Source organism: Meleagris gallopavo, chromosome 9, assembly GCF_905368555.1.
Source record: "Meleagris gallopavo chromosome 9, MGAL_WU_HG_1.1, whole genome shotgun sequence".
Taxonomy (NCBI): domain Eukaryota; kingdom Metazoa; phylum Chordata; class Aves; order Galliformes; family Phasianidae; genus Meleagris; species Meleagris gallopavo.
Genome location: NC_139412.1, coordinates 2,135,081 through 2,162,042, shown reverse-complemented (window position 1 = coordinate 2,162,042; position 26,962 = coordinate 2,135,081). Strand labels below are relative to the sequence as shown.

Below are 26,962 nucleotides of genomic sequence, written 5' to 3'. Positions count from 1 at the left end.
AAGGAGACGGATGTAGTTCCGCTGTATCCCTCCGCTGCGCGGCGCCCCGCCGGCTGGCTCCGCCCGGACTATTTGTCCCGGGGAGCTAGGTCCGGCCGCAGCCATTCGGCTCTCCGCTGCCTCCGCCAGCGCCATTTCGGGAGCCGCCGCCGCCTCAGCGCGACGGGAACGCGGGCAGCTCGGTTCTTCTCCGCCGCCTCGGCCCAGTGCCCCGATGGCGACCTCCGTGGGGAACGTGGCCGACAGCACAGGTACCGCCGGCTCCCCTCAGGCGCAGGGCTCCGCGGGCGCCGCTCCCGGCCGAAGTTTCCAGAAGCGGCCGCGTGGGGCCGGGCCGGGCCGTGTGTGTGGGGCGTTGTGTTTATTGATCCATCGATCGGTCGATCGATCCGGCGGCTGCGGGGGACAGGGCGGAGAGCGGGCCCGAAATAAACGGCGCTGCCGGGGGGGGAGGGGAGGGGGCGGAACGGAGCGTGAAGAGAAGACGGGGGGGGGGGGGGGTGGAGTAGTGTGATAGGGCGGTGGGGCTGCCGGGACGCCCTGAGTAGAGGATTCCCCTCTACTCTGCTCTTGTGAGGCCCCATCTGCAGTACTGTGTCCAGGTCTGGAGCCCCCCAGTGCAAGAAAGACAGGGAGCTGTTGGAGAGGGGCCAGAGGAGCCGCAAAGATGATCAGGGGGCTGCAGCACCTCCACTGCGAAGACAGGCTGAGGGAGCTGGGCTTGTTTAGCTTGGAGAAAAGAAGGCTGTGGAGTGACCTCATTGCAGCCTTCAGTACCTAAAGGGAGCCTACAAACAGGAGGGGAGTCAAATCTTGGAAAGGGGAGATAACAGCAGGACAAGGGGAAACGATTGAGGGAGGGGAGATTTAGGTCGGATGTCAGGGGAAGTTGTTTGCTGTGAGAGTGGTGAGGTGCTGGAACAGCTGCCCAGAGAGGCTGTGGATCCCTGTCCATCCCTGGAGGTGTTCAAGGCCAGGTTGGATGGGGTGCTGGGCAGCCTGGGCTGGTATTAGATGTGGAGGTTGGTGGCCCTGCATGTAGTAGGGGGGTTGGAGCTTTGTGATCCTTGAGGTCCCTTCCAACCTGGGCCATTCTGTGCTGCTGGCCGGGATGCAGTGCTTTGGGAGCCCCAAGGTCACCACCTTCACCGCCTCCTGCTCAGCGCTGTTCCCCAGCCCCACGGAGTTCAATTGGAAGAGAAGATAGATAGCAGAAAGGAATTCTTACCGTGAGGGTGGGGAGATGCTGGCACAGGTTGTCCAGCGAGGCTGTGGGTGCCCCCTGTATGGCAGCTCTGAAGGCCAGGCTGGATGGATGGGGCTGTGAGCAACCTGGGCTAGAGGGAGGTGTCCCTACTATAGCACTGGGGTTGGAGCTACATGATCTTAAAGGTCCCTTCCAACCTGAACCATTCTGTGATTCATTACATCAGAAGTGTAGAACTCCATAGGACCAGATAGGAAGTGCTGAACGGATGGGGTTCGGTGCTCGCAGAGAGCTGGGAATGCTGCCCTTCCCTGTCCTGGGTTTCAGAAGGGAAAATAGGAGGTGCTTGCAGTACTCAGAGCTTTTAACAGCAGGACCGAGTGATGTAAAGGCACAGCCTGAAGGGCTTCTTTCTAGCATGAACAGTTGTGGATTTTTCCCAAGCTGCTCTGTCTGTTTTAATGCAAAACTGTAAGACAACGACTGGGCTTCTCACGTAGGTAGTTTTGTCTCAGCCTGGTGTTTGGTGGAAGTAGTTTGTGTCCCTCCGTGTCAGCCCAACCCCGGGAGCTCGGTGCTCTCTCGTCAGATAGCATTGAGCCGCTTTTCCAATGGAGGAATTGTTGTGCATGGCAGATAACACAGGCAGAGTGGAGCTTTAAAGGAATGCTGTGCATTAAGCCTTTTTCTTTAACAAGATACAGGATTTGTTAAAGATACAAATCTACTGACACAGCAGAACTTCCTTTAGTTGGAGTCCTTTGAAGTCTGTGTCTGTGGTCCTGCATTTTCCTGTGAGGTTTTTAGAGCTTTTCAGTGCTAGGAAGTGTTACATTCCCGGGCTGGGGGCGGGGGTAAGGAAATTCATTGTTCTCTCTGGCTCTGCTGCTGCTATGAGCCCAAGTAATGCTTTACAGTAGGATTATCTTAACTATTTTCTATTAACTTGGAAAACATTTGAAGTTGTGTAACTGCAATGGCTTTTGTTTCCAAATGTTAACTGATGAAATCCCACAGCAGCAGCTGGGGCCTGAAGATGTGAGAGCACAAAACTCCACCTGCTGTATTGTTTTGTGTAATTTCAAACGTTTTCATCCTTTAGTTTGAAACGTTTTGGTTTGGTTTGGTTGTTTTTTTTTTTTTTTTTTTTTGCATTCATTTTGTTTCTGTTTGGTTTCTTTGGTTTTGTTTCCATTCTCTAACTTTTTGTTTTCCCCCCTTAAATGTTTTGGTGATTCTCCAGAACCAACGAAACGTATGCTTTCCTTCCAAGGGTTAGCGGAGTTGGCTCATCGTGAGTATCAGGCAGGAGACTTTGAAGCAGCAGAGAGACACTGCATGCAGCTTTGGAGACAAGAGCCTGATAATACTGGTGTGCTTTTATTGCTATCGTCTATTCACTTCCAGTGTCGCAGATTGGACAGGTAGGATTGAGATGTGGTGTTCAAGCTTGTTTTGTGCTCCTCGTGGTACTGAGCACAGTTATTAAAAGTGCTTATCTAACATTGGCTTTGGCACTGAATGCACATGCTGACTTCGTGGTAGCAGTGGCCCAAAATAATGTTCTTGTTTCTTGAATTCTTTTAGGATAAGAGGAATACAAGTGGGAGTTGCTAGCTTTGCAGCAAGCATCAGATAATGCTGTTATTCTCATGCTGTTTTCCTATTGTACACTTGCTTGCCCCTGAGTTATTTGCACACGTGAACAGAAGTTTTCATGTGTTCCACCTGCAGTGTGGGGTTAATACTTAAGAAGTTCTGAGGTTGACTGATTGCTGTGAGATGGCACTGCTTAATTAAGAGCTGTCTCTGTTTCTTCTGCCTGCCTCTCCTTGACCTTGCTTGTGTCTGTCAAGCCTCTGGAACTTTAAATCTCTGTGCTGGTGAAGGAAGTAATAACTTGTAACTGGGATTTATTCTGTGTAGGCTTCTGAGTGAAGCTGTAGTAATGATTCAGATGGGGGAAAATGAAACAGAGGAGAGCAGGGCAGAATTTTAAACGTAAATCTGTCTGCTATATCCTGTTTCTTAAAAACTATAAGTGAAACATGGCATAGAAAAAAGCATGCACATGTTTGAAGAAGCTTAACAGAGTATTTGTAATGTTTTCTCCATGCATGTAGAGCTCAGGTTTGAGGAGAAGAATTGAATCCTGCTGATTGCAGCGAGGTTGTCATTCTCAGTAGAACCTGCAATGGGAATAGGGGAGGTGGTTAAACAAGGAGAGGCTACACGTAAGGTAGCTCAGTAAGTCCAGATGTGTTTGCTGGATGTTTGCCTCGCTTAAGCACGAATGCTCATCAAACAGTAAGTAGGCAAAGACTCAGAATCAGTTGTCTTTGTTAACTTGTCTGATTCTCTCTAGGTCTGCTCACTTCAGCACTTTGGCTATTAAACAGAACCCACTGCTGGCCGAAGCCTACTCAAATCTGGGCAACGTGTACAAGGAACGTGGGCAGCTGCAGGAAGCTATCGAGCACTACAGACACGCACTGCGCCTCAAACCAGATTTCATTGATGGATATATTAATCTGGCTGCTGCGCTGGTAGCTGCAGGAGATATGGAAGGAGCAGTACAGGCATACGTGTCTGCCCTTCAGTACAACCCTGTAAGTAGTGCCTTGTAGAACGGATGGATTGGTGGGGGATCCGCAGGGAGAAAAGCTGTTAAGAGTACGGGAAGCAAGGACATCATTTAATGTAATAAACTAATTAATAAATACAAAACAACGACCAAGAATCACACGTGTAGTATATTTACGAAGAATTTGGGATGAATTTATAGAGGACTGGGGGCTTCCATTGCAAGGCCTCTGTGATGACCTTGGGGGCAGCTGTGATGTTGTGAAGCTGACTGTGTGGCTTTGCTTTTTCAGGACTTGTACTGTGTTCGTAGTGACCTGGGGAACCTGCTCAAAGCCCTGGGTCGCTTGGAAGAAGCCAAGGTAGGTGTTGAGTAGAATACATGTAAACGCCAGTGTTTTGAAAACTTGAACTTTGCACCAAGTCTTCAAATCTGCGTTGATCTACAGACAGTCTGAGAAACTGCTGAAAACTGAAGGCACTGAAACGCCCCAGAGTAGTTGCAGGGCAAGATATGGCATGTCCATGTTTAAAAGTTGGTTTAAGTCAAGAAATGGAACATTACCGAGCCTTCCTGCTGAACTAGACTACCTGATACCATTCTGAAGTATTGGGCAGGGGCTCCACCATGCTCTTATCTGGAAATAAGTAACAGCCCTTCAAATCTGAGGCTTGCCTGCTGCTGCCAAGCAGAGAGCCTGTGGTTAGCTCGAGATCCCTGTACGATGCAGGTGCTATTGAAAATGCTGCTCTTCTAAAGTCCTTTGTGGCTTGTAAGTGGAGAAGAAACTTATCCAAATGTTACCTTGTAATATTGGCTTTTAAAGATATTTATTCTTTTTAACTTTTCCCTCCCCTCGATGGTGGAAGAAAGGCTAGTAAATGATCAATAGCTGCAGTCTGCGCACCCCTCAATAACTTTTCTTCACGCCTTCCCTCCTCCCCTCCCTCAAATAAAGAAATCGGAAGGACAAAGCTGGTTTGTTTGGAAATGAACTGATCAAAGAAAACTTGCTGTAGTGGAAAGGTGGCTTCTAGCAGTCTTGCGTTTCCTAAACTGAGAATTTGAACACCGAGATGAGTCGAAAATTCTTGGCACGTTAAAACTTGGATTGCACAAAGAAATTGTCTTGTTACAAGCCACCTTACGCGTCCGCGCTGCAGGGGTGAGGAGTGTGGAGAAGTGAGAAACACTCTGGCCTCCACGTCTGTCACTCCAAGCCCCACGCGCATGCTACAAAGTGGAGTGTATGAACAGCGTAGCTGTCTGTTTGGCTGCAGCACCATGGGGGAGGGTGGTGATCCTGAGGGGGTGATGGGAGCCTAGGTTCAAAGTTGATTATTCTTTGGATTTCTCGTACCAACTTGGATGTGTGTACCATCCCAGGGCAGCGTAATTGATTTGGTCAGATCCAGGTTGAAAATGATGCGTGGTACCGTTGAACGGTCTTGGAGACATTTGGTTCTCAGCCCACCAAGCGGACAGCTAACACGAATTGCACTTCACTGCAGCTTTAGTGTGACTGGTATAGGCCAAGACACTGCGCCTGCCTTAGGTTGCTGACTTCTTTGTTTCAGAGCTCTGGAGACACCTAGTTTGAAAGTGTTATTCCGTTTTGTGAGAACTTAATAAACGAGGAAAAACATCTCGAGTCAATTGCAACGTGTTTCTTTGGTTATCAGTCCATTTGAAAGATCAAGCCAGCAAATTCCTTACAGTTTGAACTAAAATTTAATTTCTTTGTAGATACTTCAGAGCCTTTCTTCCAAAAAAAAAAAAAAGTCCCTGCTGTATGCAATTGCCCTGATTAACCCTCTCCCTTCTGCATGTCTCCCTTGTTACAGACAGATTGTCCTCATTCCCATGTGTTAAGACATATCCAAAAAAATTGCAATTGCTTTGTTGAACTTTTACTAATGATCTTGTTTTATTTTCTCTCTTGTTTTTGGTTTTTCACCACTGATATTGTATTTAGAAGGTTTCAGGTGGGTGAAACCTCCTATTCCATGCGTAAGGTGCCTCGCTGAAGGGAGCTCGAGGCCTGGATCTAGGGCAGACACACACCTCCTCCTCCTCTTCCAGCAAGGAACGCACCGAAAAGTCACATGATGAGAAATATGGTAACGGGTTTGTAACTGCCACAGCAAAACCATTTGCCTCCATGCCTGAATCTTCTGTCTTGTGGCTTCAGAAACAGCTTAAAATATTTAATTACGAGCAAGTAATGTAAGAATGTTTAATACTAGTAGCCACAAATTCTTTCAAAGAATTAAAGTAAACGTAAATTAAAGATATATATTTTTAAAGAAGTAATTGGAGATAGTTAATAGTAAAAAGCTTCTAACTCTTCCGGTTGTTCATTTTTTTTCCTTTTTTCTTCTTTGTTTGGATTGCAGCGTTCTGCTCTTCTGATGACGCGCTGTGATCCTGCAGTAGCGCAAAGGCTGCGCAGCGGTAACGCGCCCGGCGTGCGATGAGCCCTGTGAACGGTCAGCTGGATGATTAATCTGTGGCTGACCGCCCGGCTCCAGGCTGCGGCCTTCCCCACGCGATTGGATTGCGATGCTTTCAGATTCCAGACATCAAATTGAACGTGCACGTTTTTGTACGGGCCTGTCTGATAGATTAATGATGCTGGCTGGCCGTTCACGCTCCCTAGGGGCACTCATAGAGCACAGCAGTTGGCAGCGATAGCGTGGCGCGTGCTGGGTAGGATGCGCAGCGATTTCTCGCGCTTGCATTACAGGGACCTAAACCTTGATGCAATCCTGGCATTTGAGGTTTCCAGGCTGCAGGTGGCCGAGCGCCTTCAAAGCAGTGGGTGGGACGTGTCGTCTCAGCTGACGAGGACAGCTAAAACTGTGTGTCTTCCAGTAGCTTTCCTACCTCTGAGAGTAATTTCTGTTCATCTTAGAACATTCCACAGCTTCAACGTTCCATTTCATCCCAGAGTCGTTTTTTCGTGCTCGTTTTTTTTTCTTTTTCATTTTTACACACCCCATTTCTAAGATGACTCCTGTGGTGAGCAGGTGACTGCAGTCTTATTGACTCAGCAGCATAACTGAAGAATGGTGGGCTTGCACCTGGGTTTTGGTTTGCGCCTGCGCAGGACCAACAGCACTTTGCAGCGCAGTAGTTTTGGCGCAAGCTAGCCTATACTGCAGGGTCACTTTTGGCTGGTTAGAGAACGCATACTAACAATTGTTTTCTCTCATTTTTTTCTTTTTACAAATATTCCCCTTCCCTTGTATCTCTCTTCTTTAACTGTTCCAAGGCCTGTTACTTAAAAGCAATTGAGACTCAACCAAACTTTGCAGTGGCATGGAGTAATCTTGGCTGTGTTTTCAATGCCCAAGGAGAAATCTGGCTCGCCATTCATCACTTTGAAAAGGTAACAGCCTAAGCCTGTTCGCCCTCGCTGATGGATTTTAATGTGCAGGCAGCTGTCTGCTTATAGAAGAGTACTTTGATAGGACATAGTTCTACTGGTCAAAATATTTCTTCTTAGAATCCCGTTGGCACCCTGTGTCAGTCACTTGTTTGCTTCAGGATGTTTCAGGCTGCCTGTGTGCCACTAAAGAGGGCTGTTGGAGTTGCCCTGAGGGTTTCATACACGTAGCAAAGATGAGAAAATTCATTTTAAGTTTTTGTTGAAGACAAGTAGGGCGTGACTTTGATGAGGAAGTAATTTGAAGTCAATGTATTTTGTCCCCTCTATATAAGGTAACCTCAGTGTTTATGATTGATTTATATAACTGAAGTTTTCTTTCCAGTAGATAAAGTCTTAAAGTCATACAGATCAGGTTTACCAGACTTAAAAATGAATAAATTTGTATCTGTAGTTTATATGTGTACATTGAAAATAAAAACAACCAGAACAACCACCTAACTTGAGATATCATAGATAAAGCTTTTGTGCTAATGCTCAAAACTGTACATACAATTTCAGGCTGTAACGCTTGACCCAAACTTTTTGGATGCATACATCAATCTAGGAAATGTCCTGAAGGAGGCAAGAATATTTGACAGGTAAGCACAACTGAAAACCCCACCCAAACAAAGCACCTGTTAAATGTATTTCTTTGTGACGTTCCTGCACTTGACTCTTGTTTTTAACATTTTACTACTGAGGATGTAGATGGAAATAGGTAGGAAATGGATCTTGGTCTGTAGGTTTAATTTCTGAAAGAAAATCCAGACTTTGTTGTGTATATGCAGTGCATCTGATTGGATTATAATTTCTGCTGACTGTTCTCTGTAGCTCTAAATTTCATAAAAGCTCACGGAGAAGAAATTAATTATTTTGACTGTTTGCACTGTACACTCATTGATTTTTGTTTTACCCACAAGTGGGCCAAACAAGGGCATTTCTGCAAATGAGACAAGCCTTACACTGGCACAAACGTGCTAGGAATACAGACTGCATTTAATGGTTCTGAACAGAAGGACCTGCACGTCTCTTCAGCAGAGATGTAAAATGGCATGAGTAAAAATTGATTCCTGGATGGGGTTTTTAATTCAGGCAGTACTTTTATGTTTCCAGTAACATCTTGGAACAGGTGTGTGTTAGTATGTATCCCTTGAATGTTTTATGTACCCTTTTATAACCGAGGTAAATAGAATTGCCACTCTGGGTGATTGTTTACATTCTTTTTTTCTGTTACAGAGCTGTAGCAGCTTATCTTCGAGCCTTGAGTTTGAGTCCAAACCATGCAGTTGTACACGGCAACCTTGCTTGTGTGTATTATGAGCAAGGCCTGATAGACCTAGCAATAGACACCTACAGGAGGGCTATTGAACTACAGCCTCACTTCCCTGATGCCTATTGCAACTTGGCCAACGCATTGAAGGAGAAGGGCAGTGTAAGGAGTGCTTTTTTTTTTTTTCCCTACCTTCTTAAAAATGTTAAAATAAGTATTACTGGTGTTTTGGACACCAATTGTAATCGATTTTATTAAGGTGACGTGTTCTGTTTGTTATTTTCCTGAAGAATAATCCAGGAAATAATCACTTTAAACCTGTCAGAGCGATTTGTATAATACCTTCTCAAACAGTGCTGTTAGAAGGAATGTTACAGTGTAAACATTACCCTTATTGTCCCTTCCTTTTTATTATTGTTGTAGGTGGCTGAAGCAGAAGAATGTTACAATACAGCTCTTCGACTTTGTCCCACTCATGCGGATTCTCTCAACAATCTGGCAAACATCAAACGGGAGCAGGGGAACATTGAGGAAGCTGTCCGCCTTTATCGGAAGGCTCTTGAGGTAAGGTTGGTTGTGGAGTGTGGAGGAAAAGGTAGAGAAATAAAGCTGGGGGTGTATCGTATGACATGGGGTTGTTTTCTTCCATGCCTTACCAGAAACAGAAGGAAGTCTGCTCAGACCTGAGTCAGAAAAAAATAAGAGGAAGAAACACACAAAACTAGTTCTGTTGTGGCATACTTTGGGGATTTGGTAACAGGTGGCAATTTTTTTTTTTCTTCCCCAGGTGTTTCCAGAGTTTGCTGCTGCACATTCAAATTTAGCAAGCGTTCTCCAACAGCAAGGAAAGTTACAGGAAGCTCTGATGCATTATAAAGAGGCAATTAGGTAAATGGATGCTGTTTATAATAGCCCCAGCCTTTCCTGACAGGAAGGAGAAGCTTTGATTGTTCATAACGTGTTATCTTCCTTCTCAGAATCAGCCCCACGTTTGCAGATGCTTACTCTAACATGGGAAATACTTTGAAGGAGATGCAGGATGTTCAGGGAGCTCTACAGTGCTACACCCGTGCCATTCAGATAAACCCAGCTTTTGCTGATGCCCATAGCAACCTGGCATCTATTCACAAGGTAGTGCATGTGTGTGAATCACTCAGAATGTGTTGGAGTGCTGTGGGTACTTAGCCTGATTGTGTTTTTATCTACTGACTCATTCCTTTGTCTTCACAGGATTCAGGGAATATACCAGAAGCCATTGCATCCTACCGCACCGCTCTGAAACTGAAACCTGATTTCCCTGATGCCTACTGCAACTTGGCTCACTGTCTGCAGGTGAGGAGGGGAAGGTGTTGGCTGTAGTCTTAAGATTCCTTTCTATCAAATGCAAAGCTTGATCACCTTAACCAAACGCTGTAAGCAAAGCAGAAGAGTAAGTAAGTCTTAAATCAGAAGATCGTATGGTCATCAACAGTGATTACTGACAGTTTTGCTTCCATTTTTGGTCTCAGCTTCTTGATAAATCTTAGGACATCAAGCTTCATTTGATCTGTGTTTTATATTTTATTTTTACCTTTTTTCTAGATTGTCTGTGACTGGACAGACTATGATGAAAGGATGAAGAAGCTGGTTAGCATTGTGGCTGATCAGCTGGAGAAGAACAGACTGCCCTCTGTCCACCCTCATCACAGCATGCTGTATCCCCTTTCTCACAGCTTTAGGAAGGCTATTGCTGAGAGACATGGAAATCTGTGTTTGGACAAGGTAGGAGGCTTTGTAAAGGTCTGTTGTGAAGTACATCTGCCTGTTCTCACAAGAAATATCTAGTATTGGCCTTTGTAAGGTTTCCTAGCCACTGACCCAAGGTGATGCAGATCTGAAACTGATGCCCACAGCCTGGTTACTTAAATATCAGATAAGGCTAATTCTAAAAACTTGATTATTTTCTGTCTGTGCTTAGCATTTGGTTTTGGTTCCTAGTTCTATGAACACTTATGTGTTTTCTTAACAGATTAATGTTCTTCACAAGCCGCCGTATGAGCATCCAAAGGATTTGAAGGCCAGTGAAGGTCGACTTCGCATTGGTTACGTGAGCTCTGATTTTGGAAACCATCCAACATCACACCTAATGCAGTCAATCCCCGGCATGCATAACCCAGACAAATTTGAGGTAAAAATATCAGTGTGCTGAAGCTTTAAAATAGTATCTTGTTGAAGGTGTTCTTAGAAAATTAAACACTTAATGGAAATTAATTTGTTACATTCACTTGACCTTGAAAGCTGTGTTTTAGTCCATGCAAAACGTGGTGTGTTATGCTAGTGCCAGAACTAGGTAGGTCAGGGGCCTGATGCTGATGTGCTCAACACCCACTGCCCATTGTTCTCAGTGGTAACTGCCACACAAATAAATGCAGTAGAGCTGGTCTGAAACTAAATGCAATCTTACTTTAGTAATTTAGAATTCAAATACCAAATGTTTATAGCAAAAGTATTTTGTTGCGTTATAACTTTGTAACAAGAGTTTTATAGCAGTTAGAAATTGTTGCAGATGCTCAATTTCTGGTGCTTCCTACTGTAGGTGTTCTGTTATGCCCTGAGTCCTGATGATGGTACAAACTTCCGTGTGAAAGTGATGGCAGAAGCAAATCACTTTGTTGACTTATCTCAGGTGAGCTTTTTGATAAACAGATGTAGCAAATCAAAATGTAAAGCAGATGAGCAGGTGAAGATTTTTTGCTGCAATGATTTATTGAATGAGGCTGATGCTGGTTTTAGAATTTGAGGGTTTATAGACATATCAGTGTTATGTCTAATTAACGTGGGGTACGCTGGCTATTGTGTGACCTTGGTGATTGTTAAAAAGTTACATTAAAAAACATTTAATACCTGTTTCATTTGGTCTGAAGATAATTAGCATCTCTAAGTGCCATGCATAAGCCAGGATCCCACAGCTGCAAATGTGTAAGCTTGCTTACGGTTATTTTATCCTGAGAAAGCAGAAAAGGGATTTGATTTGGTGGAGGGGTTTCTCACCCTTTATCAAAAGCTTGCTTCCAGTTATTTGATGTGTTTTTAGTTTTGTTTTTTAAAGTTTGTGAACTTTTGAACAATGTGGTAAGGATTTTCTGTATACACAGGAGTAGTTATACTATCTCCAGATAACTGACAAGAATCTGAATCAACATGGGACGTATGTCTGTGGAATAGTAGATACAGATGATAGAACTGGATTGGTGCCTAGACAGTCCCAGAATTAGATGATAGCTAAAACTCTTGTGCTTGAGGATCTGCTCTCATATGTAAAAATGCTAAGTTCATGTGAGCAGAACTGTTCTTTAAGATCAGTTTGGCAAAGCTGAGACTTCTTTTCAAGTAGGGGCCTGTAGTTAGGCTCATGGAGAGCTGTTCTTTCTACCTTTGCAACAGCTCTGTGTCATAGTAAAAACAGGGCAGCAGTTTCCATATTTGTTGATGCATTTAACTGCTCTCTCTCCTTTAAAGGAAAATCAGGTTGCTTTTCTTTATTAAAAAGAGCTGACAAAATGGAAGTCTTGGCCAGGTTATGCAGTTGACATTTATCCATTGGAAAGCTGATGACTAACTGCAGTTGTTGTTGAAAGCATAGATCAGTTTGATTCGTTTCTTCTTCAGATACCATGCAATGGGAAAGCTGCAGACCGCATCCATCAGGATGGGATACACATTCTGATTAACATGAATGGCTATACCAAGGGAGCCCGGAATGAGTTATTTGCTCTGAGACCAGCACCTATTCAGGTAACTGAGTTGAAGAGATCTTTCTCTTCAGAAAATCCCCTTCTGAGATCAAGGAGTCTCTTGTCTCAGCTAAGGGAAGCTGAAATCACTGGTGCTTAATGCTCTGATTAAAGCTGTGCACAGTTGGGTTAGAAATCTTTTGCTTGGAGGATCAATTTTAGAATATTTTCTGCCCGTTCACTGTCTCAGTGAAAGTTTGGAGTTAATGATTGCCTTTAAGTTGATAAAGCACAACAAAGATCTTGATTTTGAAGGTGGAAAATTGAGCTTACATGCATTGATTTCTAATTTGCATTATTTGACAGTGTTCCTGGGACTGGAATCTTCCTTCTTTGTCTTGTAGGCAATGTGGTTAGGCTATCCTGGAACCAGTGGGGCATTGTTCATGGATTACATCATCACAGATAAAGAAACTTCTCCAGTTGAGGTGGCTGAGCAGTATTCAGAGAAATTAGCTTACATGCCAAACACTTTTTTTATTGGAGACCACGCCAACATGTTCCCTCATCTGAAGGTATGTAGATAGAGGGCAGGAGAAGAACTGGTGTTAGCTGTTCTCTGTGTTAATGGAGTGACTCTTAGCATGTACTTGGTGAGGGATCTTGTAAACAGCTGTGGTGTGCTTCTCTTTTTTTTCCAGAAAAAAGCAGTCATTGATTTCAAATCCAATGGTCATATTTATGATAACAGAATTGTTTTGAATGGCATTGACTTGAAGGCTTTCTTGGACAGCCTCCCTGATGTCAAGATTGTTAAGGTGAGTGCTGCCCCTTTGTGTGTTCTGTCTTAAGCATTTAAGCTACTGCTTTCTCTGACTTCATGGGATTTCTCACGTAGATGAAGTGTCCTGATAGTGGAGACAGTGCAGACAGCAACGCTGCCCTCAGTATGCCAGTCATTCCTATGAACACAATTGCAGAAGCTGTGATTGAGATGATTAATCGTGGACAAATTCAGATAACCATCAATGGATTCAACATTAGTAATGGACTAGCAACTACTCAGGTGAGGCACTTCAAGACACTTCTCTTGGGCTCTATAATGTATCTGTATGTTTTAACATAACAAGAAACAAGAACCTCCAAGCAAATGCTTCTCTTCTGTCGTGTTGATTTATTTAGTTCTCATACTGAGGGAAACGCCAGATGTGCTGTAAGCCACAGATGTTGTGGAAGATGATTTATCCCCAAAGGTAGAGGGGTTATATCAAATGGTATCTAAAGTCCAAAGTAATTGAATTTTGCTGCTTAGAAAAGACTGTCAGTTGTATATTTCTGAACTGTTCTCTGTACCATCACTTCTCAGTGCTTTCAGTTCATGGGATTTAGGTGATAGTGACAATTGCTGTTTTTGTTGAATTTTTTTTTTTTAACCTGGTAGAGCAGTTCTTAAAAAATACCTTATTTTTATTTTGACGTGGCTTCTTTTGACTCCTGAATGTTCTTCAGTTTGGCCTTCAGGTACAGGGAGGAGTGAGCTGTAGGCTTCCTAGTACATTGTTCTGTATGTACGTACAGCTGAGGTGTGAATCCTTGTGTGTCTGTGTGGTAAAAATGCATCTTCAGTCCATCCTGGCTAATCAGAGCCAAGTCAAAGTGGACTTGGGGGGGCAGTCCATCTGTTATTCAGGAGAATTGAAAAATACACTGGCCCTGTAACTTAATATTAAGTCTCATTTGTGATCTGAATTTTGTGGAAATTCCCTGCGAGTTTCTAGGAAACTGTTTTTCTTCATTAGAGACCTTTTACTATTACTGCTCTATCCATGCTTTGGTTTCTTTTTATGAATTCTTTTGTGAACAACTTAGACTTTCCTGTAAGTCGGTAATAGGCTTTGTCTTAGTTTGATCAGTAAGTTTGTTGGCTTTCTTTTTCTTTCCTGGAAATGCTGTGCCCTGAAATAGCAGAGAGTTTCTTGTCTTAATCACTCCACCACCAGGAGAACCAACCTAAGCTGTATCTGTGCCCTTTTAAAATGCAGTTTCTCTCTTTGGATCGTAGTAAGATAACCCTTCTTTGTATGTGTTCTAATGTGGGGCATTGGTGACTAGGAATGTGCACTGTGGTTGAGGTTTTCACGGTCTTATGGGTCAGTAGCACTCTCACCTATTTCTTCTGAACTAAATTATCTTGTTTATCTTCGTGTCTTTACAGTTTCAACATACTGGCTCCATGTTCTAACAGAGTCAGTGACAGTGAGTCATTCCCATGAGTGTCAAGTTTGTCAACAGTACATTTATTTTGGCTGGCAGCAGTGGCAGTGAGCTAAACTTTAAATATATACATACGTAAAACATTAAATTTAAAACAAAAAGAGGCTGTAAGTACCTGTTTTGCCGTATCTGTAAGGATGTTTTCTTCTGACCATTGCCTGTTGCTTAAAAACAAACAAAAATAAGACTACAAAAATCTGTAATTCCGACTTGAAATTATATTTCCATTTTACTAATCCTCAAGACTAGAAATACTGAAAAATGAGAACAAACCCATCCACCCCAACCCCAAAATGAACAAAAAAAAAATCCCTTTGTTTTCTAAATACTGTTTTCTTCTTCCTTGAAGTCTTGCTTTCATTTTTAGTTTCAAGGCAGTGAGGTGACCTTAAGGAGGGGAGCACTCCTTATGTGCCACTTCTTTCTAATGACTTGGAATTGCAGGGAGACATAACCTGGGCATGGAAATGCCCAATGTTTTGTTCCTTGGTGGTTGTGACATCGTGGTATCCACAAGCATGTACACATACCACTTAAATTCTTGTTCTGGGTAAGTAGACAATTTAGTCTTTGTATAAGAAGTGAAAAATAAGCTTTCAGTAACTTCTGATGCCAGCACGTGTTGCAGTGTGTGTGTCAGGAACGTTCCATTAGGCATAAGCACATTTCCTTCAATTTCAGCATTCCAATAGTTTTGATTTTTTTTTTTCCCCTATTTAGATTAACAACAAAGCAGCAACTGGAGAAGAAGTTCCACGAACCATCATCGTTACCACCCGTTCTCAGTATGGCTTACCAGAAGATGCTGTTGTGTACTGCAACTTCAATCAGCTGTATAAGATTGACCCTTCCACACTGCAGATGTGGGCTAATGTGAGTATCTGTGGATCTGGGAACTAAGATCAAACCTCTAGAACACAATAGTATTAATTTATTCTGAAGTGTATATCCAGAAAAGGAAAGGTTTCTGACATAACTGTCTGTATTTTCTTCTTGATTTTTGTTGCAGATCCTAAAAAGAGTTCCAAACAGTGTGCTGTGGCTGCTGCGTTTCCCAGCTGTAGGAGAACCCAATATTCAGCAGTATGCCCAAAACTTGGGTCTTTCCCAGAACAGAATCATTTTTTCTCCTGTTGCCCCTAAGGAAGAACATGTGAGGAGAGGGCAGCTGGCTGATGTTTGTCTAGACACTCCACTTTGCAATGGGCACACAACGGGGATGGACGTGCTCTGGGCTGGGACTCCTATGGTCACTATGCCAGGTAATGCGGTGGGAAACCTGGATGGAGTGGGTGAATTTGATGTCATTGTTGTAACCATAACGAGCGGGCTTGGCAGACTTCCTCATTTCCTCTTGTAGAAGCAGAAGGAAGGTAGCTGCACACTCTGTAGCGTGTTACTTGCTGACTCCAGTTATCCTATTTTGCATTTTCTATAGGTGAAACGCTGGCATCACGAGTCGCTGCCTCCCAGCTTACTTGCCTTGGTTGTCTTGAGCTTATTGCAAAAAGTAGGCAGGAGTATGAGGACATTGCTGTGAAACTGGGAACCGATCTGGAATAGTAAGTAGACCTGTACTGTGTAGTATGTAACACCAAGACTAGAAAGTGCTGTTCTGGGACACAGTGCTGAGTTTTATCAGTGATCTTGCCTGTAGTTCAATGTTGAAAACAAGACAGTTCTCATCCTGAGGTGTCTTAGAGTCTCGCAGTTAACTCTGCTTCTGTTTTTACAGTAAATGTAACAGTGCTCCAGTAACAATGCTGCAGTTCTGAAGAAATTGTTCAAGTGCAGACTCTTGTCTGATAAAAAGTGCACCGTATTTCACTTCTTTTAGATTGAAGATGAGACAGTTTGTCGTTTACTGTAAGTTAGAACTGTACAGTAAGTTAGTGCAGTACAGTTCATGTGACAACTTAATGTCACAGCTGGTATGAAGAGATAATGCTGGTCCGTATCGGAAATGATGAGGGGGTGAAACAGCCATATGAGCTTGGTGTGGGAGTTGCTGTTTTTGTACTGGCAATTCTGGGTCTGCTGAAGCACGTTTTAAAAGTAAACAGTATATAAAGTGTTGGGAAGCGTTCGTGATTGGCTTCAACTTTTTTGCAGCCTGAAAAAAATACGTGGCAAAGTGTGGAAGCAGAGAATATCCAGTCCTTTGTTCAACACCAAGCAGTACACAATGGACCTGGAGAGGCTTTATCTTCAGATGTGGGATCACTATGCTGCTGGCAACAAACCCGACCACATGATCAAACCAGTGGAAGCCAGTGAATCTGCATGAAGAGACTTGTCTGTGTGCCCACCCAGACCTCTCCAGGAACTGAGCCTCTCCAACACTTGTGCAGAGATGATGAGCTAAAAACTGTGCATTTCTACTTAATCTGCCTGGTACTCTGTGGCTGAAGTGATACATGATGGTAATTAGAGCACAGCCAGACATATTTCTTGCATGATAGGGAAAGACTCTATAGAGCCTGGGATCCTTTTATTCCATGAGGAATTGGAATGGGATTGAGCCGTGTACGTGTGAGCCTAGATGTGTGAGAGACGTGGCGGTTGGTGGGGGAAGTTTGACCTGCCCAACCAATTATGATTCCTTGGATTTGATGCAATCTTCTGACGCGATTGTCTCCTCTTATAGATTGGGAATTGGAGCCTTTTAACGTTTGATTTGGGTACTCCTGTTGGTATACGTGTGGTTCTCCCATGGCAAGATTTCCAGCTAGCGAGTGTTGCTCCCTGCATTCATTTCTAAACTGTGCGGACTGAAGGGCGTATTTGCTGGTGTAGTCTTTTTTTATAGGTTTTATAAACCACTTGAGCCTATATCAGCCTTTTAATGTTTGACCTCTGTTTTGGAGCTCTGTAATGTGTTGGTTTAGATAAGGACTTTGTTTTTGTTTTGTTTTTAAGCTTCTCCAATAACTCAGCTAATTGGCTTCATGATGGCAGCTCCTCTTCTGTTAGAAAACCAAATTCGATTTGAAATGAATCCTCCCCCAAAGTGTTTGAGGTAAAACACAAACTGGTGCCAAATACAGATCTTTCAGGAATGATTGTTAATTATATATAGAGGGCGCAGTCCTACGTACTGTAGCGAAGACTTCAAACAAAAAATAAAGCTTTGGTTTGCCAGTTTGACTGTCACGTTTTTGGCTTCCCTCCTTGTGCAGCTGGCAGCGGTGTGTTCTCAGCTGCTGCCTTGCCTTCCCTCTTCCTTTCTGTGACTTGGGTTTCAATAGTGCTGCTTATTCCAGAGCTAAGTGTGGTTCTTAACCACAGAATGGAAACGAAAACGTTCCACTACACCCACCTACCTGTGCAGGCTGCAGGGCTGCGTGCAGAGCTCACAGAGCGTTACGGACCCTTGCACTGATGTTTCCCTCTCCTTTCTCATCTCTGCTCCCACAGTGCAGTAATTATAGCTGTGTAATTGCTTTTGCACTGGGCAAACACCACAGCCGTTAAGCGGCATTGAAATTGGCCTCGGCTGCTGCCGGTGCCTGCGGTTGCTGTTGGTGCCTCGGTTGCTGCTGCAGCCGGCCGTGTGTACGCACGGAACGCCTCCCCGCAGCCCCCAATCACCGCAGCGCTTCCGGCCTTCCTGAGCGCCGCACTGCGCATGCGCCTCGCCGCGGTGCTCCGGAAGCGGAAGTGGGTATTGGAGGCGCGGGCGTTTCGAAGCGGAATGGCGGCTTTCAGCACTCCGCTGGGGCCGGGCCGGCGGGGAGCGGCGGGGAGCAGCGCCAGGTGAGGCGGCTCCAGTCCGCGTGGGGCGGTGTTGGAGCTGGGTAACCGGTCACCTGAATGGTTTCTCTCGGTTATATTCACGTATAGTTCTGGCTTATGCCACCCGTTTTCAGAGCGCTGCTCTGCGCGTTGCGCGATTGTCGTCTTGTAGGTGTGAGTAACTCGTGTAATTAAAAGAAGCCTCTTCACGTTGCTCGGCAACCGCACAGTGGGTTTTCCGGGTGGATAGTTTCTGCTTTTTGTCTGAAAATACATAAATCGGCTGGCAAAGCAGCGTTCTGAGAGCCTGGAAGCACAGTTCTACATTAAATCCCCCACGTGGGTCAAGAACCCAGCTCTGCTCCTTCTGATGCCCATCACCAGCCTGAACTCAGCCCCACACCTCGCAGAGCTGATGCTTCCAAACGCTTCCAGGCCTCAGATACTGGCAGCCATCGATCACTACATGAGTATTTAACACGTTGTTGTTACAGACTTTGATATCCAAGTTCAGCTTCTCAGCCTGTTTGAGACGTTCAGTGTTTTTTTCAGCATATCTTTGCTGCGTTTTCAGGATGTGTTTGGGATTTCAGCCCAGCAGAGCTGCAGATCTGCGTGTTCCTGATGTTCCTTTGCTTTTCTTGTTTTTCAGCTATGCTCTGCACTTCTCATCCAGCAGCGATGATGAATTTGAAATGTGTAAGTAACAGCACACATTGATTTGCTCACTGAATGAGTGCAAAAAGGAAGGACCCATTTCTATCTGGATGCAGGTTTTTAAGGAGATTTTTCTTCCAAGAGGTCACTGCTTCTTTGCTACAGTGCTGTGCTGTGTCAGTGCACTACAGTGACAGCTCTTGAATCTCCTGTCTCAGTTCTGGATGCTTTTTGCCTTGCATTGTGTGTGAGGCTCTTTCCTTCCTTCTCAGCTCTGTTTGCTGTTAACAGCTCCTGGCATGGAGCTTTTTGTTGCCCCTGTTCTGTCTCCCCTGCCTCTTTCCCAGTCTGTAGTGTGTAACCATTTTCTCTGAACATTATCTGTTCCAAGCGCATCCCTAAACTGCTCAGGATTCCCTCAAGTCATAGAACTTGTGTGAATCTTAACCACTCAAAGGGATGTTTTTGGCTAGGAATGTATTTTGACCTATGTATGCTGGGTTCCACAAAAGTACCTTCCTAGTTTTATAGCGTGAGAGTGAATAATGAAAGAAATTCTGTCATAATCTTCAAGGATCTGAGAGGTGGTTGGTTTGGGGTGTTTTTTTTTTTTTTTTTTTTTTAAGACTACAGGCTGAATTTTTACTAACTGTAAGCTTTCCCTTGTAAAAATGCATAGTAAAATTATCACTTGAATGTTGTTCTTCATTAATTGCTTCTTGTTTCAGTTTTAGCGAAAATGAAAACTCCCAAATCAGTCTCCAGAAAGGAGGATTCAAGGTGGGTGCTGCAATGAATGGCTTTCCAGTTTTCACGTATTGGTTTTCCCATCATTTCTACTATTCTGAATATAGGAAATCAATCAAAAGTTTTAGTAATTCGGAGGCTGATAAATCTATGGGAGTGAGAGCAGACAGAGGAACTGGTACGTGTTCCATCTGTGTATGTTCAGGTCCTGTAAAATGGGATGCTTGGAATTGTCCATGTTCTCCTGTTCCTACTAATGGAATCAGTTGGTAACTCTTGCGAGCAGCTGGTGCTGTTTTGGTGTTAGGTGGCCTTTTTGGTGGCTGCTTTCCTAATTAGACAAAGTTACTCCTCCATTTTGCTGCTTATGCCTACCATTGTTTTATTATTGCTTGTTTTACAGCTTGAAGGACTTCATCAATGACTCCATGGATGATTTCTTCTTGGACTTTAAAACGAAAAAGAGCACATCAAAGAAGGGCAAGTAATTGTGCAACAGCAATAAAGAGTAGGAATTCTCTTGGGTCAAAAGATAGCATTCGTTGCTGAGATCATAACTGCTGCAGGCTGTGAGAAGCAATGGAATGATTTCTGAAGGAACAGTCAGGGCAAAGGAGAAGGTAGAGGAAACAAAATGTACTGGAATCATAAATAGTCATCTGTGTTAGATCTGATGTGAGCTATTGATCTTGATTAGTCAAAGCTGAGGTGTCAGAAGCCTTATTGTAAGCATGTGCCCTATGCTGTGGGCTATGTTCTGATCAACTTAAGGCTGAGCATTTTTTAAATTACTTCAATTATCTTTTTCTTGTTCTTAATTTCATAAGGCTTTAATATTAAATATTCAGCTATGTTCTTACATGCATTTTATTACCAGGAATAAAGATGATGCTAATGCTCGCTATTTGCATCTGGCAGGATTGTCAGGCCTGATGGCAGATATATTAAAAAAATAAAAGTTATGGTTCAGTCTCCATGAATTTACATCTTTCAGTGACATGCAGCATGTAATAAAGAAACTAAAAACTCTGTCCTCTGTGTTTTCCTATCTTTCAAGAATTCTTTTAGTGCTAAGGCAGAGTCAGATATCTGACGTGCCAAAACCTTGAGCTGCTTCTTTTGAATTACAGCACCAAAAGATCTACAGACCCCAAAGAAGCTGATGACATCAGAGAAGGAAAACGCTTGCTCCAAAGAGCTGCAGTATCCAGAGGTTCTGAGTGACACTGATGATTCTGTGTTTGTGGACAGCCCTTGGCAGGAATACCGACGTGGAGAAGTGAAGGACCTGAAAGAGAGTTGGAAGTGCCTAAAAGTGCCACCTCCACAAAATGGGAAAGAATTGGCAGCCAGAGGGAGTCCGGGCTTCCTTGCTGGAAGGGCAGAAAGAAGCTGTGAGGGGAGTACAGGAAATAAAACATCAGCCATGCCACTCCGACAGAGTGCAGAGTTAAAATCAGATAGCTCAGATAGTGAGTTTGAATCATTAATAGAACGGATAAGGAAACGGAATACACCCCGGAAACCCATCTTAAGCACAAGTAAAACTGTCTACCAGCCGAGCACAAGAGGTAAGAAACGATTCCTGGCTGACTTGCAAGGTGTCTTTTTGAAGCAATGATTTCTTTCATCAGTGTTTGTCATTTGATTGCTGATGGCTGCACTCTTGATTCAGTGACGATGTGAAATCTTGTGACTTTTTCCCTCTGAACTAGAAAACATCAAGCCACGCTGTGAAGGTGCCCAGTCCTTGGATGGAAAGGGAGTCAAGATAGCAACATCAAAATCTGTTTCACTTCAAGAAACACCTTCCAAAATTACGGCTTCTGTAAGAATTCCTAGGAGTGAATCTGTCAGTCTCTCACAGTCAGAGAAAAAGTAAGTAGTTCTCCATCTCCACTGTGATCTAGGACCATTGTAGATGGATGAAAAGATGCTGAGTGCTTTGCTTAGCGTGGCATCCTGGTTTTTCTGGTAACTACAAACTTCTGCTACCTGATCAACATTTGTTAATTGGTAATTAACTGGAAGCCAAGGCCATTAGTCTCAGGTATGACCAGGACTAATGATGTATCTCTGACCTTCAGTGAATGATGATATCTTTTCTTGTAGGCTTAACGTGTGCTCAGTGCCTGGCTGCTTCCTACAAGATCTCTCATGTCCAGATTCCCAGTATGTGAAGTATTTCAAGAAGAGTAAAGAGGAGCTGACACAGAAGCTTTACCATCTCTATAACAGCACCATCTTTGAGCAGAAGGTTGGCTTTAAAATCGAACAAAAAGAAACGCAAAGCAACTTACATTTTTATAGTTATGAAAACCTGGTCAATGTTGCTCCTCACTTTTTGATGCAATTGCTCTGTGTCTTCTTCAGTTAATAGAAGTTGTGTTACAGTAATGGCTTCTGATTCTGTTAGTTCAAGCAATTTCTTTGAAAGGGATTTTTCAGCACTATGATGCAGCAGTTTTCAGCTTGGCTTGCTTTCCCAGCTGTAACAGTGCACCATCCTTAAGTGAGCAGATTGGGTGGTGTCCAGCAGGATCCTTCCTTGATGAGATAAACTGCAACATGAGGCTGCCTTGGATGAGTTTCATCTTTGAAGAGGTGACTGATGTTTACATATTTTGTAGCACCTGCATGGTCATGAACTCCACGTGCCAGGAACGTTTCTGTGGCTGCCTGAGCAGTAGCAGGCCTCACCAGAGGCAGCTGTGTCCTTATGCTGCTGAAAGAAGCTCAGGGTCACCTACCATCATTGTTCAGTCAGCCTGTAGTGAAGGAGCACGTGCCAGCAGACTGCAGCATTGCCACATGCTAATAGCTAGTGGTAACACAAGCAGGTCTGGTAGCTGTCATCTCTCTTGTTGTTACATTCCCAGCTTCCCACCATGTACTTGCATGGTGCTTAGCTGAGCTGCTTCAATCTGCTCAAAAAAGTAGAGTGTGAGCTGGAACTGGGAGACAAGTCTGCAGCAGGCAGCATTTCGCATGGCTCAGGCTGCTTCAGAGCTGTGGTGTCTTCTAACCTTCCCTAACATGGATGTAACAATTCCCAGCCACAAAAGGATGAAATGCTGTTCCTTGCTTGCAGCTGACCATGGGCACGTGCTGAGGAGCAGACACCAGAGAGCTGAAGGATAAAAGCACTTCTCTTTGGTGTCAAGGGCTGTTGCCTCGTGGTTAGTCACTCTACCTGCATTTCTATGGCACCTCCCTGCCTGCTATCCCAGAACAGACTGAAAAGCTGCTTGTCAGTTCACATAAAGCTGAGCTGAGCGGGCTCACCATTGCTGGAAGACTTCCAGTGCTTCAGCCCTGTCCCTGTGCTGACAGGGACCGCTTACTTAAACTCATTTAACTAATTCAGATGTGAGAAAACTGTCAGCAGAAGAAGAAGAGGTAACCAAGATAGTTATGATGAAGGCTTATAAAACCAGGAGCAGCACAGAGGATAAGCAGAAGGTGATTATTCATCTTGCAGTGTGAAGGTACACCAAGCAAAAATAGCATCTTGCAAGTTCAGAACAATCAAAGGCAGATGGTACTTGACATGTAAATTAAGCTCTAGAACTTCTGATCATACTATTATGGATGCTAAAAATTCATATCTATTAAAAAAAAGGCAATGCACAAGAAAAATTTGGGAGGCTGTTTAATGCAAAAGAGCCACCTCAGGCTCAGTGAGGCATTGCATTGCAAGTGGTAGCTGCTGGGCAGAGCGCTGGGAGGGGAAGTCCTGTGGCATTCCTCACCTGTCCTTGTGTTTCCTTTAAGCAGCGTGCTGGCCACACTTAGAGGCTGAATGGGGGGGGACCTAAGGGACTCTTGTCTCATCCTGCATTGTGAAAGTCCCCTGCTGGTTATAAACATGCAGCTGCTAGAGGAAGAAAGCCATGGAGAGTGGATGTCAGCCATGGCATTGTTAAAGGCACAAATAGAGACATACTGTGCTGACCATGTAGTAGATATGAGGGGAAGCTAGAAGGCCTGAGAAAGATTAAAAAAAAAAAAAGGTAGAAGAGGGTGAATTATACATGTACTGTTTTGTCTTTCAGTTACCAGAGAAAATGGTAATAAATTGGAACAAAAAAATGAGAAAAACAGCAGGATACTGTGTAACTGGGCAGACAAAAGGCCCTGAAGCACAGCGTTATGCTCGGATAGAACTGTCAGAGAAAGTCTGTGATTCTGCAGGTGGGTAAAAGAAAATCTGTGCTGATTCATCTTTAGGAAAGCATATTGCAGAGATTAAAATGTGAATTGGAGGAGGCTTAGTCGTGCTACGAAATGTATTGCCTTAAACATATCCACTAATGGTATTACTTGTCCTCACAACCCTTCTAAAAGCCTGGGCCAATTTCAGAAATGTGGGAGCAGAGATCTATTTGTGCCAACCTCAGTATTTTGCTTATATAATTGACTTAAAGACATCCAGTATATGTTCTGTAACGTCACTCTAAGAAACTGATGTCATCCCTCAATGCGAGGCACCTTTCCTGTGCTGTCATCCAAGACTGAGCTTTGCTAGCTGCATTTCAGCTCAACACATTTTACCTGTTATTTTTAGAGAAGGCTCTTTTGTGGGTTTATTCTTGTTCTGACAGCTACCAAATAACATCTGTCAGCAAACACAACGTGGAAAACTGCTGTTTGGGGCTCTGTGTCTGTAGTTCCTTACTGAATCTACTTCTTTTCCTTCACCTCTGAAGGGAGAGGCCCTGGATAAGAAAGGCAGTGTCAGAAGTGTGAAGCAGCGAGGTAGGGATGGAGGTTCATAATTCCCCATACCTGACTGACATCCATGTCTTTTCTTTGCCTTAGATCGCCTTCGAGACACACTAATTCATGAGATCTGCCATGCAGCCACCTGGCTGATCAATGGTGTCCGCGATGGGCACGGCCGATTCTGGAGGTTCTATGCCAATAAATCAGCTGTGGTTCACCCAGAACTGCCTGTGGTAACACGATGTCACAGCTATGAGATTAAGTACAAATTCACGTATGCCTGTGTTGTGTGCAAAGCCACGTGAGTAATGTTTTGATCTTGCACGTGACTGTGCATTAATTTCTATTTCTAATTTGTTTTCTGTGCCTACAAGTTGGTTCAATGTTGACATTGGGTAACCTTGTGAATTTATTTGACCAGTTGTCCCTGGTGATCAACACCGATTCTATTACAGGTCTTTTGTTAGAGGATGCTATCTCCAATTCTGGGCATGTACTAAGTCAGGAATAACACTTATGGGCCTGCACTGACTGCATGTGCCTCATCCCTGTAGAATGGATGTCACCAGACCATGTGTTGCTGCAGCAATAGGTAGAAATAAGGCATTCCATTTTTCACTTATAGAGAGGCGAGGCCCTGGTTGCCCAAGGAGGCTGTGGATCCCCATCCCTGCAGGCATCCAAGGCCAGGCTGGATGTGGCTCTGGGCAGCCTGGGCTGCTGGTTGGTGACCTGCACACAGCAGGGGGTTGGAACTGGATGAGCATTGTGGTCCTTTGCAACCCAGGCTATTCTATGATTCCAAGCTCTTCTGAAATCAAACCACTCTGTATTTAACTAAGTCTGATTCTATGGAAATACGGAGACCGACCTCCTGGTGTCAGACTCTAGAAAACTTCCTGTAGCTTTTATAGCACTGCCTGTAGCTTTTATAGTGCTTCCTGTATGTGAAATCCAAGCACTCCTTCCTCCATTTCAGGATTGGCCGCCACTCCAAGTCCTTGGACACGGAGCGCTTTGTGTGCGCGTTCTGCGGGGGGCGGCTGGTGCTGAGTCAGCCCACCCCAAAGGATGGCACCCCTGCCAGGACCAACCTCACACCCTTTGCAAAGTACGTCAAAGAAAACTACGGTCTGACTAAAAGAGAGCAGCAGGGTTTGAGCCACGCCGAAGTGATGAGGAAACTCAGTGCTGATTTTGCTTTGAAAACGAGGCTTGAAGATTCCTTGTAATGCTGTGATACGTTGGCTGCTTTGGTGCCACTCAGTTTTCCTGTGTGGCAGTAAATAGATGAGCCTATTGTGGAACCTGTGAGTGTGTGTTGTAGAGGCTTCCAGACCACTTGAATACTTTGGATTTCAAAACTTCCAATAAAGACCCGGAGAGCCTTTTCTAAACTGGGCAAAAGTGAGCAAAGAGTAATGATGACGATGGCAAGTCCATGGCAATGATGCACAGATCAGTCAGGCTCTCTCTCTTAGAAGGTGGACCCTTCCTTGGACACAGCTGTTAATGTTTGTAGTTTTCTGATCAGTATTTACATTCAGTGCTTCATAGGATGTTTTCCTTGACTCCTGTGAGCAATGGGTTTATTTTTTCACCTGTGCAGCTGACTTGCTCAGTTGTACAGCTGCTGTACAATCTTGTGTGTGCTGGTCTGCCAGAAGAAAACCCAGGTACCTGAGCAGCCATCTGATTCTGGCTGGGTGACTTCTGGGCAGGGAAAGAGGCAGACCTGAAGAAAACTTCAATGTGAGTTCAGTTGTCCTCCCAAGGAGAGTTCATCTGAGTGATCCTTGGCTGTTCTTGTTAAAAGCAATAGGTAAGCAGTGCCTTGACTCCATTAGCAGGAGGTTTTGCAAAGTTGTCTGGTTCCTAGCGAGATCAAAATCCTCTGATTAAATTTAGACTTCAGTTTTGTCTCAGTCACTACCGTATTTTTTTACCATAGAATGTGAAGATCCAGTCTGATGATGGAACTTTTTCATGCTGAGCGTGATTAAATTATTTACGCTGTTTGTGTGTGCTGTGAACAAATCACTCAGCTGGCTGTTACTTTGGAATAATCAATAAATGGCTTTTCATACTACGTGTCAAAGTAGGCTCTTCTGTTGCAATTTAACCCAGGCTGTGTAGCTTTGGTATGTGAAAGATTATTTGTTTTCTAGGTCACCCTGCTTGCTGCAGCTGAGCTGGGCTCTGACTGCCTCATGTGCTGCTCTGTGAACACCCTCATCTTGTGTGCAGAGGGCTGCAGTAGGACAGAAAGCAACTTCATTCGTGCTTGTTTCTAGCAGTGCCTCACCCTTACAGTGTGTGTATGGGATTCAGAGCCTGAAATGGATCTGCCAGGTTGAACTTTCTTCCTTTAAGGCCAGGACAGTCCTTCCCAAAAGCCCTCTGTACACCTGAGCCATTGCCCTTTGGCATGCAGCAGTGGTGTCAGTTAGGGCTGTGGCTGGAAGGGGAAGCCATGCAATGGGACACGTGCTCTTACTCAGAACTTCAAGGTGTTTTGGACAGAAATTTTGCATTGAAATAGAAATGTGCTGTACAAGTTGGGGGATGCTCTGAAATCTAGCACCAAAGACATTTAAAAGATTACAGCATATGACAGCCT

General features: G+C 44.1%; 2 protein-coding genes across 3 annotated transcripts; both read left to right on the top strand.

Moving 5' to 3' along the window:
• Positions 1-69: 69 nt before the first annotated feature.
• OGT (O-linked N-acetylglucosamine (GlcNAc) transferase) lies at positions 70-17,619 on the top strand. Of its 2 annotated transcripts, none has more exons than XM_085230841.1 (22): positions 70-251; positions 2,481-2,631; positions 3,573-3,816; positions 4,084-4,152; positions 7,066-7,182; positions 7,741-7,820; positions 8,458-8,653; positions 8,915-9,055; positions 9,279-9,379; positions 9,469-9,622; positions 9,722-9,823; positions 10,073-10,252; positions 10,500-10,658; positions 11,067-11,156; positions 12,140-12,265; positions 12,609-12,779; positions 12,906-13,022; positions 13,103-13,270; positions 15,199-15,351; positions 15,488-15,740; positions 15,917-16,040; positions 16,591-17,619. In XM_085230841.1, exons 1-22 carry the CDS (start codon positions 215-217, stop codon positions 16,763-16,765), a joined length of 3,108 nt encoding a protein of 1,035 aa, XP_085086967.1. In that variant the 5' UTR covers positions 70-214; the 3' UTR covers positions 16,766-17,619. The 2 variants fall into 2 exon arrangements, with proteins under 2 accessions (XP_085086967.1, XP_085086966.1); XM_085230840.1 differs by having other exon boundaries at positions 2,451-2,631.
• A 487-nt stretch (positions 17,620-18,106) lies between these two features.
• On the top strand, positions 18,107-26,431 carry GCNA (germ cell nuclear acidic peptidase). The gene is made up of 10 exons (XM_010715005.3): positions 18,107-18,234; positions 18,866-18,912; positions 19,599-19,650; positions 20,021-20,097; positions 20,748-21,188; positions 21,333-21,495; positions 21,730-21,874; positions 23,673-23,811; positions 24,439-24,643; positions 25,322-26,431. The coding sequence occupies exons 1-10, from the start codon at positions 18,107-18,109 to the stop codon at positions 25,572-25,574; spliced, it is 1,650 nt and encodes a 549-aa protein (XP_010713307.3). The 3' UTR covers positions 25,575-26,431.
• The last annotated feature ends 531 nt before the right edge of the window (positions 26,432-26,962 follow it).